General features: G+C 44.1%; 1 protein-coding gene across 1 annotated transcript in view; it reads right to left on the bottom strand.

Moving 5' to 3' along the window:
• PTGFRN (prostaglandin F2 receptor inhibitor) overlaps positions 1-15,029 on the bottom strand; it is a 68,481-nt gene that overhangs the window by 34,376 nt on the left and 19,076 nt on the right. Inside the window, exons 2-3 of the mRNA XM_058538901.1 lie at positions 4,870-5,238; positions 1,824-2,237 (exon numbers count right to left, since the gene is read on the bottom strand). Coding sequence (XP_058394884.1) covers positions 1,824-2,237; positions 4,870-5,238 — 783 coding nt within the window. The remainder of the gene's footprint in view (positions 1-1,823; positions 2,238-4,869; positions 5,239-15,029) is intronic.

Genomic DNA, 15,029 nt, shown 5'->3' with positions numbered 1-15,029 from the left:
CTTAAAATATCATTTACATTCATCACTACTTAGAAATTACAGTAGTTGTTAGGCCTGCCACAATATATTATTATTTAATGCATTATTAAAGCACAATGTTACTATACAACAGATCTGTCTTGAAAATATTTTGATAACTATTTCAATATAATTGTTTTCCATCCTATGTATGTATTTTATGAATTAAAACACATTAATTCTGAGAAAGGGTCTGTGGGCTTCAAATGACTGTCAAAGAGGCCCATGGCACAAAAGGGTTGTGCACCCCCAGGCTCAGGTAAGATCCAGTGCTATTCCCTGCATAATAGGTTCCGAGTGGTCAAACCTTATAACTCGAGATCATAGGTTTTGTGCCTTGTTTGAAACAAAAAATACCTTTACGATCAAAACTCCCGCATAAAAAAAAAACTTGCTACAAATCTAAAACTCTTAACCCTTCTGCCCCATTAACATAGTTGTTTGATGCAAGCTGACTATCTGAGGTTTTTTAGGACAGATTCCAGGCAGATCGCTTCTGAAAAGGAAGGTGACCCAAGTCCATCTGGAAAGTGATTTCTGCACCCAGTGGAACCAAGACTGACAGTGATGGGCAGCCCCTCTCCTTAGCAACAGCACCTCCCACCTCATGGCCAGTCACTCAAGAACCTCAGTAAGGCTTTTCACCATCCACTTTCACCAAATCCAGCTCCTGTGCGCTGGTGTAAAGTTCTCAGGACAAGGCAGCTTGTAGAGGAAAAATACTCCCCATGTCTATTGTTTCCTGCTTTCCTTCCCATCTGAGCAACAGAGCAGCCACACGCTCATATTTATATTCAGGAAATGAGTCCGACCAAAGTCTTCTCAGTTTACAAAACAAGAAGCAGCAGCAACAGAAGCCAAGTACTCTGAGATCTGAAGATGTCAGACTCCCAGAAAACCAAGTACATCCATCCATCCACAGCAATGACATCATTCCAAGATGGTCTCCTCACACTGTCGCTGCCGAAGCCAGAAGCTCCAAGGGGCCTGGGGACGATCCTCAACCACCTCTAACCTCAGGGCTCAGGACAGAACTGAGCACACAGTAGGTTCTTTATCGATTTGTTGGACACTGAGTCAATAATGCCTTGTTTTTCTTTTATTTTTATGGGATTTCTAAAATGCATTTTGTATTTTCTTAATTACTTCTATAGTTGGAGTAGGAAAGATTAAAAAACATTCACAGATGACAGACACAGACTTCTTGGGGCTGGATGCTTCTGAGGTATGTGCTGTATAGGAAACAAGAAGAGGCCCAGCCCTAGAGAACTCCTCACGTCGTAGGAGGGGATGGTGCATCTGTGGGGACCTGAAAGGCAGGCTTAGAGGATCCAAGCTAGAGGAGGGGTTCTGGGGCGAGCCAGACACACATCCCCAACAGCTGTGGGGAAACCTAGATCCAGAGACTCAGGTAACGCCAAACAAGGTAAAGCCAAGGGAGCAGGGTCAGGCCAGCTCAACCCCAAAATCCCTCTGCACACCAGGCTGGACTTCATTCTGGCAATTAAACGGACTTAACCTTCCAGTCAAAAATTGTCTTGGTATTTTTGTAACCTGCAGCTTCCCATAGGTATGATCCAGATGAAAAGAGGCTGCGAAGTAAAAGTATACGCACACAGCACAGAACAAAGGCACCCTCCCCAAACCATCACCACCACCCCACTCCCTCACCCCTCATGCAAGGCCCCACAGGAGCAGCAGAAACCGTGTCAGAAAAGGATGGGACTCCCGCCTAGTTCTTTACAAGGTTATTGGTCAGAAGACAAGACACAGCCGTCTACAACAGGCAATTTCCAGAAGCTCACCTGTTGGCTGGATGACCACCGTGGCCACGTCCACAGATTTTTCTTGAATTTCTTGCCAGTTACCCAGCTCTCCGATCCACTCGCTGACGACACACCTGTAGGAGCCCTGGTCGGCAGACAGGGCCCGGGACACGGCGAGGCGGTAGTCGTCGCTCCCCACGGTGTCCAGGCGCACGTCCCCGCTGTGGTAGCGCTGCTCGTACCCCGGGCCCGGGCGGAAGCGGCCCTCGTGGCTCAGCGAGAGCACGCTGCGCTGGACTGGGCCGCGCCGCAGCTCCCACTGCAGCGCCAGGTGCGTGTGCAGCGGCGACGCGGTGGCCGCCGAGCAGCGCAGCTCGAAGGGCTCGCCCTCGCGCAGGCTCAGGTCCGGGGAGGGCTGCGGGCTGGCAGCCACGCGCAGAGCGTCGGCCAGCACTGCGCGGAGAAAAGAGAGCGTCAGGGACCGCCCGCGCCCCACCCCAGCCAGCACCCGCCGCCTCCGTGAGCTTGAGCCAGAGCGGGATGTGACCAGGGACAGTCTCCTCCTCCCCTTCCCCGCTCTAATGCCCAGATGGGCATTGTTCCCATTTTGATTCATCTATGAGCTCAAGTGACCTTCTGACTTGAAAATGAAAAAAAAGAAGAGGCACTAATAAAACACCCTGCTAGAACTGGGCGGTGAACATTCCCTTTTGGGAGTTGTGCCTTGGGGATGGGCTTCCTCCACTCTTAAGCAAGTTGCTTACCCCTCTGTGCCTCAGTTTCCTCATCTCTAAAAAGGGATGACAACAGGATCTATCTCAGGGAGCTGACTGAGAGCTCAAGGAGTGATAAGGGAAAGTGCCCAGGACAGTGCTGGCACTTAGTCATCACGGTAAAATAACTGCCATTACCGTCCAACACCCTTTGTTAGGACATAGGACCAGAGTAGGGAGCCGGAAGGATCTTCTAAGAGTTAAAGCAGCAAGATCCACGGAGGGGAAGAGCATGGCCTGAGCTGCCTGTGCCTTGAAGCCTGGGAAACACCTAAGAATGGCTAGGGAGAGCAGAGTATCTGCAGGTTAGGAGCCCGTCAAGGAATACTGAAGCCTCAGCTCTTTATCAGGGCTGTTTGGAAAAAGGCTGGGCTCTTCTACAGAGTCTAGAAAAAGTGGACCAGAGATCAAGGAAGTATTGGTGAGTGCTATTTAGGAAGGGAAGCAATAATCAAGGAAACCAGAGAGGAGGCCTCTTCCAAGGTATTGTACTAAGCAGGGACACTCTCTCAGGCTTGTCTACAAGCTGGAAAAGAGAACCTGCAAACACTACTATTCATCATCTCTTTGGTTTTCCCACCATTCCACACTCAGAAACTAATTCAGTGTCCTTGAGAAGGGACTACTCTAGATAACAGAAAAGACTGCTACCTCTTTAGAAAGACCATCTCTACTGCAAAACGAATAAAATGACCTGCCAGTATATGCATCAGTCTGTGATTCCAGCTAACATGACTCGGTCCCCAAGGCCAGTTAGCTCTCAGGGCACAGTTTCAAGACCCATGAAGCTCAAGGCCAGACAGACCCTGGACCATGCATGGCAGCTGTCAGAGGCTCCACCTGGGCAGTCAATCAGTCTCTTTCATGCATCCATCTGCTTTCCTGACCCAAGGAAACCCTCTCCCTGCTCCTGCCTTCCAAAGACTGGAGAAGAAAAAGAAAGACACTGCAGGGGAAATCTCCTGCTGCCTCCGACTCAAGATGAGAATTACAAGGGGAAACAAGGGTGCATCTGACCTAATGGAGGTGTAGCATGTGTGTGATGATAGAAAAGCCATGTATTACTTAACTGCAGTGTAAGAATGTCTTATGGGACTTTTTTCTAAAAAATGTATTTGGGATTTTCTATAGGAATAAGGAAGAGGTAATGGAAGAGATAGATTTGATGTTATAATAGCCACATAATGGACATGGCTGTTTTATCCTTTCATGAGTTGAATGGGGGAACAGTATCTGACATACGGTAGAGTTCTACAAGTCATTACAGTAGGAATGAATGCCGGGATCGACCCCTCTTTCTATATCATCATAGACATCTTCTACTTTCCTGACTGTTAAATAGACTTTTACCCTGACATAAATTCTTTTCGGAACAAGGCAGGGTACAAATAAATGCATAATTAAGTAATAATAATAATTATGCTTCTATTTTGCTAGCCCCAAATTAAAATGGTTTGCTCTTGCTCATTTACTAATTAGCTCTGTGATTTTAGGCAAGTAATTAACTTACGCCCTTCCATTTCTTCATGTGTAAATTACAGAAATATCTTGCCCTATCTTCACTGGATTCAGAGAACTGAATTTGTGAGTAAATCTAATATAGGACTTAGGAAAATGAAAAAAAAAAACCAAAACTCTAAACATTCCAGATATATGAGGTGTGATTACTTGCACAGCCAGGCCAATAAGCTTGTAGTGTTCCATCATAAGCTAGCAGTGACCACATCCTTCTTTCTCTATATATAACCCATAGGACTTCTACAACAGCTACTTAAAAATTGAAGGGCACGAAGAAAGAGGTGAGCTTCGAAGTATCTGATAGTCCCATAAACCTGAACAGTATTATCATGACCATCACCTTCTTGTTGCTAACCTCTCTGAGGACTTACTATGGCACTGCTCTGAGGCTTTACACATGCTAGCTCGTCTTGTCCTCATAACCTTTAAGGGAGGCTCTGTTTTACAGACGAGGAAGCTGAGGCATGTAACATGCCCACAGCCACACAGCTGACAAGGGGTAGAGCCAGCAATTGGACTAATTAAGTGCAGGCAACCTGGCTCAGAACTGGACTCTCTACCACCAGACCATGCTGCCTCCAACTCACCAGCCGCGGGATGGTTCGGAATCACAGTAGAGTGAAGAAAAGGCCCTGAGAGGCCACCTGGCCCATCCTCTGCCTTTAATCAGATATGATGGACAGAGAAGGGAACAGAACCCCAGGGGAGTTAAGTTTCTTGACAAAGTCACCCACAGCCAAGTGGCATAGGACGGTCTGGCCCTCTGGCATCGAGATCCCCCCATGAGGATGTACCTTTAACCTGCACTGTATCCTCATAGTTGCCCTGGACGGTGGCATCCGTGCTGGGGGTTGAACACTTGTAGTGGCCTTGGTCTGAGGACTGGACGTTCTTTATGTGGAGCTCCACAGCGTCATTGGCCGTCCGCCTCAGCAGGATCTCGCCCCTCTGCAGGCGTTCACGGTACTGCTGGGCAGGGAAGCCCACCTCCCAGGTGCTTGCGAGCGCCACAAAGCTGCTCCCCGAAGATGAGAAGCTCCAGTCAAAGCTCTGCTCGCTGGGGCCGTCATAGTCGCTGACGGTGCAGGGGATGACCAGCTCCGTGCCCACCACCCGCACCAGGCTCCCCGTGGGCACTCTCACCACGCGCCCTCGACAAAGAGCTGCAACGACAAGAGAAAGGCGGGTCTTGAATCACGGAAGGTCTTCCCAGTACAAGGGTGGCAAACCCCTAGGTGCTCCTGTTCACAGGCACATGGCAGAAACGTGACATCCAACTGGCTGGGAAAATGGGGTGCTGCCTGTGTCTGTGCAGAAGGAGGTTAACCCATCCTTAGGACCACAAGCCAGGAGTACCTCGCACACAACCGTTTCCCAGGATTGACAGGGAGAAAGAGAAGTATTAAAAGAAGGCGAACCATAAACCTGAATGGCTTCTTCCCTCCCATTACTATTTAACATAACGTTATCAATCAATGTGATGTAGAAATATTTTAGGTTTTGTGTGAAAGAAAAGGACACAGCTAATCAAGTATTTACTTTTCTTCCCAGCCTGTATCAACCCTCATCCCTACAGACCATTCCCTGGGGCTCCTGAGACCTGATTTACAATGATGGATGCCAATTTTTAAATCCTAGAGCAGCCTGCTGATAAAATGATTTAACTCTGGTTATCTGACATTGCCTATAAATTAATTTTAAAATATGACGACTCTACCAAGTATTAATTTTCTATTTTCTGGCTCATTTCCTTCTCTGTACTCTTCATCCTGATCTAAATTCAGAATGAGGATAGGGAAGCACAAAGGGAGAAAGTGCCTCTTCTGGATGGTTGCTGGGCGTTATTAGGAATGTAGTGGCTGCTGGGGAGCATCCGGATGGACAAAGCCAAGAGTTCACTAGCATTCCCTGCCCCAGAGCACATACCTCACAGGCCTCTGGTGGGGCCCTTAGGGACCGTCACCTCTGCGTCCTTTAAGATATCTTCATTGCAATTAATTTTGGCACAATTTCATTGTGTATTTACTATCTGTGTTGAGCATTTCAATTCAGACCAAATGAATTTGTATGGCTCTTTCTTGATGTTCTATGAATAGGCACAGCACTAAGGTATACAGGAGAGAGCATGGGCTCTGAAATCAAGGAGACCTAAGTTTAAATCTGAGAGAACTCTCAGCTTTGGCTTCCTCAACTATAAAATGGGACAAGAAAGATTCAATGAAATAAAATGTCTAGCTGAGAGTATGCCATGTAATGAGAGCTCAATAAAATGGGAACTTCTATTATTTCTTTTCAATTTTGTGTTTTCATCATTTGTTATGGGTTGAATTGTATCCCCTCGCCCCCACCCCCAAAGTCAAATGTTGAAGTCCTAGCCCCCTGTACCCAGAATGTCACCTTTTCTGGGACTAGGGTCATTGCAGATGCAATTAGTTAAGCTGAGATGAGGTCATACTGAAGTAGGGTGGGCCTCTAATCCAATGATCGGTGTCCTTAAAAAGGGGGAAATTTGGACACAGACATGCACACAGGGAGAATGCCATGTGAAGATAAAGGCAGAGATGGGAGTGATATATCTATAAGCCAAGGAGTGCCAAAGACCACCAGCAAACCACCAGAAGCGAGGGGAGAGGCAGGGAACAGATTCTCCCTCACACCCTCAGAAGGAACCAACCCTGCCAACACCTGGACTGCTGGTCTCCAGAACTGTGAGACAATACATTTCTGTTGTTTAAGCCACCCACCTAGTGGTGCTTTGTTACAGCAGCCCTAGTAAAGTAATATACCATTGCTGCTTGTTTTTCAATGGTTTAATTCATGTTTTTAAAACTGTGGCTTGCCACCGTTTAGTGGGTTGTAAAATGAATTTATAGTGGTCGTGACCGGCAAGTGTGTGTGTTTTTTAATGAAATTAAACAGAATAGAAAATATTAGAGTCCATTACACTTAGTAAGGGGTAAATATTATTTCATTAAATTTTGTTACATAAACAAAGGTATGTGTATACCAGATTATGATGAAAACCTTATATCTTGAGTCAGTGTTTAATAAAAATTGAAGAACACTTTTTTAAAGCTATCTCTTGTTTTCTCTACCATCATTTACTTTGAGAAGGGAAAAAGGAGGCATCCATGTAAGATAAATGGTGATGAGGTCAGTGTGCACACTGAGCAGGGGCTGACCGCAGCCCAGCCCGGGGGCAGGTCCAGACTGATCTCCAGGTCTAAGAAAAGCTGCTGTACTCAAATTACTCTCCTTAAAAATAAAGTTACAAGTACCAGTAACTCAGAACTATAGGTCACATTTCTTCCTGTGGAAAATAGCACAACCAACCCAAATACTGTTAAGGAGTACTGATGGAACATGCCTCTCTTCCTAAGACAGCCCAGTGCCCATCGGATGACATCCATGACGCACACCTACTAATGATGTTCATCTACTAATTCTGGCAAACACTTATTGATGGGTGGTGCCCGGCATTCCTTACGTGCCCCTCAGATGGGGCTGATCCTGCACCCCCAGTCCCAGGGATGGACACTGGGGCTGAAACCAGGTAAATCACAATCCTCCTGGCTCATTTTTGCTGAAGCTTCTCAGGAAGACACGTCCACTTCCTCTGGAAATGGTACTATAAAGATGATCTGCTCTGAAGGTGCACGTGGGCCACCCTCCTGACTAGCAAGGAAGCCATCCACAGTAGAAGAGATCCAGGCCAACACCTGGACCAGAGCAGTGAAAGAACACGCCCTAGTGACCTGGTGGTATCTCATCCGAGCCACTGGATCCAGCCACACTTTCTAAATCATTCCACACGCACGCAGACACGCAGACACACACACACACACACACACACACACACACACACTTTTCTTCCCGTGGACATTTCAGTTTCTTGCAATTCCACTCACCCCCTCATGTTCCTTAAGCTAATTTCTGTCACTGGCAACTCAGGGTGTTGAAATAATACGTAACTACTTAACAGTGAAGCCGCCATCACCACGGTTCACAAAGGAAATAAGAGGGGCCGGCCCCGTGGCTTAGCGGGTAAGTGCACTGGGCTCCGCTGCTGGCGGCCCGGTTTGGATCCCCGGCCCGCACCGACGCACCGCTTGTCAGGCCATGCTGTGGGGGCGTCCCATATAAAGTAGAGGAAGATGGGCACAGATGTTAGCCCAGGGCCAATCTTCCTCAGCAAAAAAAGGAAGATTGGCATGGATGTTAGCTCAGGGCTGATGTTCCTCACACACACACACACACAAAAAATAAATTAATAAATAAAATTAAAAAAAAAAAAAAAACAAAGGAAATAGCTTTCTTTCTTACGTTTAATTTTAGAGATGACCAGACAGTTCTGGATCTCCCTAGGAGACTTTCAGAAAGAAGCGCCATGGCAGATCCCTTAAGGGGCAGCACGGCCTAGTGCTCCACCTCCTTGAGCCCGAGGTTCCTCATCTAAGAAATGGAGACAAATGGAGTCACCACGCCCCCGCCTTGGGATCATATAAGGATTTACTAAGAGCACTCAGACAGTGCCCAACACATGGTTAAGATAGGTGGTTATCTGTTGTGCGTGTTGCCTCTAGAATAAACCTTATCACAATCATTCACTTTGCTTCCTTGGCAAGGTTTACAAAGGAATTTCCTAACATGTAAATCTTTTCGATTCCTATCCCTTGTCAAGGAGTTGACCAGGGTTGACAACCTGCCCAACAGGGCCCTCTGGCACGAGACTACATTCCTTATAAGGTGTGTATTTTTATTCTTAGCGAGTGGAGCTTGGGAAACTGATCCAGCTCCTCGTCTCAGCTCTCCAATCCTTCCTCTACGTGGTTGCCAAAATCATGTTTTTAACACACAAATCATACGTCACTTCACTGGTCAAAAGTCTTGAATGGCTCCCTATCACCGACAGGATACAGTCTACCTTCCAGACACCCCCACTGCAATCACCCGGGTTCAAGCCACCACTCCCTCAGCTGAATTACTGCAACAGCCTCCCACTGGCCCTCTACTCTCAACACAGCAAGGCAATCTTTTAAAAACTTAAGTTGTATTATGTCATTACAACCTACTCAGCACTCTCCAATCATTCCCCAACTCACTCAGAATAAAGCCAAAATCCTCACAGAGGCCATCAAGACCTCACAGGATCTGGGCCTCTTTGTTTCTCGAACCTCCTCCTGCTCCTCTCCCTCTGGCTCCCTCCACTATGCCTCAGCCAGGCTTTCTTTCCTCTTAAGCTTTCTTGAGCAACCCAGACCTACTCCAGCCTCAGGGCTTTGGCACATTTCCACAGTCCAGAGCACTCGCAGACATTCGCCCCGCTGGCCCCTTCACCAGCTTCCGATCTTGATTCCAACGCTGCCTTCTTAGTGAGGCCTTTCCTGACCACTTTCAAGATGCACACACTCCCCGTTCTTGCTCCTGCCAAATTTGCTTCTTATCACGTATCACCAAGATACTTTATGTGATTGTTACTATTATCTATCATCTGTCTCTTCCTAATAGAATGTAAGCTCTGTATGACTAGAGATTTTGTCTGTTTTGTTCACTGCTGAACGCCAGTGCCTAGAACAGGGCCTGGTACATAGTAGTTGTTCAATAAATATTTGCTAAATGAGTGAATGAATTAAAGACATACAAGATCATCCATGGTCTGGCCCACAGCTACCACTCCAGGTTCATCTCCCACCATTCTCCCACCCCGTAATGCTTATATTATAGTCCAACAAAACAAATGACCCTTCATTTTCTGGAAATGACGTGCTCTCTTGTGCCCCATGGCCTCTGCTTCTGTGCCTCCTTCACCTGGAATGTCCTCTCAGCAATCTCCGCAGCCTCTTACAAGAAGCAGCTCCAGCATTACCTCCTCTGTGAAGCCTTTCCCATCTCCTCTGGGATCACTTAGGCACTTCTGCCTCCACATTCCAGCTCAACCTGGAAAAGTGCCTTCAACACTGGCCACATTATAGTGCCGCTGGGAAAAGTAATGCAGATATGAACAGCTGCTTGACAGATCAAATTCTAATCTAAAAAGATATAAACCTGAGCAGTGTCTTGCATGCAGAACTGGATGTCCCCTCATCTGTGCAAACCAAGATTTTAAATTTTGGTAGCAGAATTTCAACTTGCTACCAGCAATCTGGTATTTAGCACAGATTTCCTTTAGTATTGTTAAAAAACAGCTAATAATATTTTTTAAAAAATATAACTTGTAAAAAATAAAGCATATGGCTCTTTTCAAATCAAAAAGAATATCTGCACAGCCACACTCTCAATTTTTGTCAAACCTCCTGTAATAGTTGATAACTGAGGGAAAAAGAACGAAATTTTCCTCTAGTTTTCCAAATTCTACCAGTGCTTCATATTAAGAGTCCCAAACACTTTGGTACCTGACTGTATTCATTTAGCTCTCCATAAAAAGGTCTTTACTAAGTAACAATCTAAAATTATGGTTTCATTTGTTTTCAGGGGTCAATATAAGAAACTTTCACATGAAAAGCATTCATCAGTCTTAAAAGAACTATTGAGAACATTACTGTGTTGTTCAATGACACAAGAATCCATATGATAAAATTCCCTTAAAATTTAGTATCAGAAAAAAATACCTATTGACAGAGTATCGCATTCTTTCCCCAGAAAACAAGAACTATATATGTATCTCTCCCCACCCAAGCCAGAGAGTACCTTTGATACTGAAGACAAAATAAAGGTGCTCTAATATCACATTTGTGCAGTGGTATTAAGCCTTCTACGCCAAACCATTAGCAATCCCAATTACTAAGTCCCAGCACCACATCGCAATGCCATGATTAGATCAGACCCTTTTAGATAAGTCTCAGAACCATCTATTGCCTCCTAACTGCCATTTAACAAATTTTTGCCTGAGCCTACAAAAAAAACATCTAATACAATTGTTACTGCTAACTTCCTCTCTTTTCTCTATCCCAACTTCCAACATATATAAAATTCACATGTCCTTTTGTACCTTAGCTTCAAGGAAGTCCAGTACTAAATATGATGATGAAGTATGGAAATCATCCATAGTTTACATCTCTAACAATTATCTCCCCTCTATTTATACACCTTCCTCTGCCTTCCCTGCTGCCCTTGTGCTTTTGATTTTTTACCCTTATTTAAAGGTTTTTATTGTATGTATGTGTGTATTTCACTGTAAGCTGCCTCAAATACTTTTTTGGGAGGAGGGGAGGTAGGTAGAGCACACATTTCAAAAGACCAATAACTGAGATTTCCACTTCCAGGAAATTCACTTTCTGCCATGATGGAGTAGCTCAGATGAACCCTCCCGTTCCCCAAGAACAACTACAAAAGAGGGATAAAATACAAGAAACAGCTGACTGAACGCATTGGTGAGCAATCAAGGTATCCATGATCAAGAGGCCAAGATCACAGAACAGAAACACCCTGAGGTGGGCCTGACAATGTCCACTGTTCTTTCTCTTGAGACATTTGCCAATTTTTAAATGCTGTAGGCCAGAGACTAAGCAGAAATTAGTAGCTCAGGGCTTCCAGAACCTCAAGGGGCCAAGAAGACAACTGAAGTTGAGGGCTGCCAAGAAAGTCATAGTTTGAAGAGCCAAGATCCTAAGAAAAAAGGCAGCAGCAGAGAAGCAGCCTTACTTCCCCAGCCTCCCTCAGGGCAACTGACATTAAGAATGCTGCACTGGGGCAGGGGGTGGAGGGAAGGGGAAGTGGCTAAGAAGCTAAGCAGAAAGTAAATACTAAGAGGCTAAAAGGTTAAGCCAAGTTTTCAAGCATCTCACAGTACTAGGGAAACAAAAATTGGAATTCTGAGTTCACAAAGGAAGGTAGACTACAGTAAACACCCCAGACTTTCAGTTACAACCCTGGAAGGGCTATGCTCTTGGTGTAAGAGCAAAGCTGAAAAAAACCCCAGCTCTCCTCAATAATGAAATCCAGTCTCCAACATCTCAATTCCTTACTGGATCAAGGTGAGCTTCTCTTACTCTATCAGCCTGCCAGAGAAAAGGTAATCTTCTTGGGAAGAAGATAACATGCTACAGAGCCTCTACAATTTTTCAGTATTCAATCAAAACTGACCCGACATTCCAAACAACAGCAAGGAAGGACTGAAAACAAAAGTGAAAGAAACAGATCCACAGGGATCCAGATACTGGTGTTATCAGACGTGGACTTTAAAATAACTATGATTAATTTACTAAATAAATAGACAACAAGATTTCACTCCCTAACCGAAATCTATTAAAATAATCAAATTGAATTTCTAGAACTAAAAAAAATTATAATCTGAAATTAAAAGCTCAATAAATGGGTTAGTTTCAGCAGATTAGATGCAGCAGAAGTCAAGTATAAGTTATCCAAACTGAAGCCCAGAGCGTAAAAAAGGGTGACAGATACAAAAAAGAGTCTACAAGACACATGAGAGACAGTACAAAGGTTACATGTGTAATAGAGTTTCAGGAGGAGAAAGAAAGAATGTGGCAGAGTTAGACAGAATTATTTTTGAACAGATAAGGGCTAAGATGTCTCTTAAACCAACGAAAGACATGCCACAGATTCAAGAAGTGCTATGTATCATAAGCAGGATAAATACAAAGAAAACCACACCTGGGTACATCATCGTAAAACCGCTGAATGGCAGAGAAAGAGGCAACAATACAACTGAGAGCTGACTTCCAACAGAAATGATGCTCGTAAGACAATGGAATGACATCTTTAAAGTGATGAAAGAAAACAAATGCCAACCTAGAAATCTACACAGAAAAAATATCCTTAAAAAGGAAGGTAAAGGGGCCGGCCCGGTGGCGCAAGCGGTTAAGTGCGCATGCTCCGCTGCGGCGGCCTGGGGTTCGCTGGTTCGGATCCCGGGCGCTCTCCGACGCACCGCTTGGCAAGCCATGCTGTGGCAGTGTCCCATATAAAGTGGAGGAAGATGGGCATGGATGTTAGCCCATGGCCAGTCTTCCTCAGCAAAAAGAGGAGGATTGGCAGATATTAGCTCAGGGCCGATCTTCCTCACCAAAAAAAAAAAAAAAAGGTAAGGTAAAATAAATATGCTTTCAACAAACTCTCAACAAAGGAAAGAGAATTAATAAAAAAGAAACACCAAAAAGAAATACTAAAAGGAGTTCTTCAAATAGAAAGAAAATGATCCTAGATGGAATCATGGAAATGTAGGAAGGCATAAAGGGCAATAGAAAGGGTAACTATATGGGTAACTCTACTGAATATTGACTATATAATACGATATTAGTAATGTCTTCTGGAATTTAAAATATATGCATAATTAAGGTATATAAGATTAACAGCACAAAAAGTGAGGGAAGGAATGGAATAAATGGAGCTTAAATGTTCTTGCATTATCCTAAAGTGATAACAAGACCAGTAGACACTAATAAGTCAACAATGTATGTTCTAATCTCTAGAATAACCACAAAAACGAAAAAATGGACAACAAACTAATAGGGGGAGGGAAATAATAAAAAATACCTAGTTAATCAAAGAATCCATAATTTGAACGAAATCATAAGCATTTCTCAAGTATTTACTTTGTAATGCGTTCACTTTGATTCATCATCAAATCTCTCTCAACAAGAAGACTGGGATAGAGGAAGAGGAGAGGCAATACACTGTGTGTCTCTAATATGCCATGCACTGAGCTGGGTGCCATTCATAACTTGTCTTAATTAACCCACAGTACAGAACCATAAGGTAGATACTACCACTCTATCATAGAACTAAGGAAACTGAGACACAGAGAAGTTCAAGAACTTGCTGAAGGTCATAATAGCTATTAAGTAAGGGACTCAAACCCAGGTTTATCTGGCCTATAGCACTGTCAAGCCAAAGATGGGCTGGGTTGGTCTGCCTTCAGCTGCATCAGTGATATTACCACCTTCTGTTAATTTTATCTTTGCTCTGAGTAGGAAGGAGAAACAGCTTGAAATTCCCTATAAAATACTTCAAGTTCTCCACAGACAATGTGAACCAGAGAGGCAGCAAAGGAACAAAAATAAGTTACTAAGAGAAGAAATATATATTCTCAGTATGAAGTAGATAGATGAGAGAAATAGAGAAATGGGATTGTTATTATATGTAATGTAGGGATTGTTAAAAATAACTTCCAATTTCTTCAAATTTTTTTCTGACATACTACCTTCAGTATTTTAAGTGATAGTAACTGTAACATCTCACATTCATATGCAAAAAGGTGAAGAGAACTTTATTCTAAAATCATATAGGAAGGACTTTCGGAAGCCCAGTGCTCTGACTTTTCAGCAGTACAGATAATTAATAAGCAAGAGGTTATTGTTTCCAGATCACCATTTCCCTATGTTTGAAGTTCTCAAGGAAATAATTAAATGCTTTCAACTTTCTTCTATCATGTAGAATGGATGGGGATAGGCAAGAAAAGTGAGGTAAGTTTTTCAAGGTAAACTATGCCCTCAATGTTTATTTCAATAAGTGTTATTGGCAACTGTGAGGAATCATTAAGACAGACAAGCTAATGAAGACCAAACTGTATTTATCTACCCTCTTCCACCCCCTCGTGATACTCATGGGAAACAGATTTTATTTCTTGGGTTATCATCAACACTATTCTAAATCAAGACCTGCAAAGTACAGCATATCTTGCAAATGATTTTTGCAATTGTTTCTATTATTGTTCAAATTTTATTGTCTCACTGAGCTGTCTAGAAGCAAACAATCTGACTTTCCAATCTGAGGCATTTGTGAGATAAGTATTGGCAGATATTGAAGCCAGTGGTGCAGGCAGAGCTGATGTACTGAAACTAAAGAGCTTACGGTATCTCAGTCTCCTTGTCAAAGGACACCTAGATCCCCCTTCCCGAGTCCTTACAAGGCCTCTAAGAGAGACGGAGGGCCTATGGATTGCCACATGGAGTTCCCAGACCACACGTGAGCTAGAAATGAACACAAAGGTCAAACT

The sequence above is a fragment of the Diceros bicornis genome, chromosome 4 (genome assembly GCF_020826845.1).
Source record: "Diceros bicornis minor isolate mBicDic1 chromosome 4, mDicBic1.mat.cur, whole genome shotgun sequence".
Classification (NCBI taxonomy): Eukaryota; Metazoa; Chordata; class Mammalia; order Perissodactyla; family Rhinocerotidae; genus Diceros; species Diceros bicornis.
The sequence above is the reverse complement of the archived record's forward strand: the minus strand, read 5'-3'. Positions and strand labels throughout refer to the sequence as shown.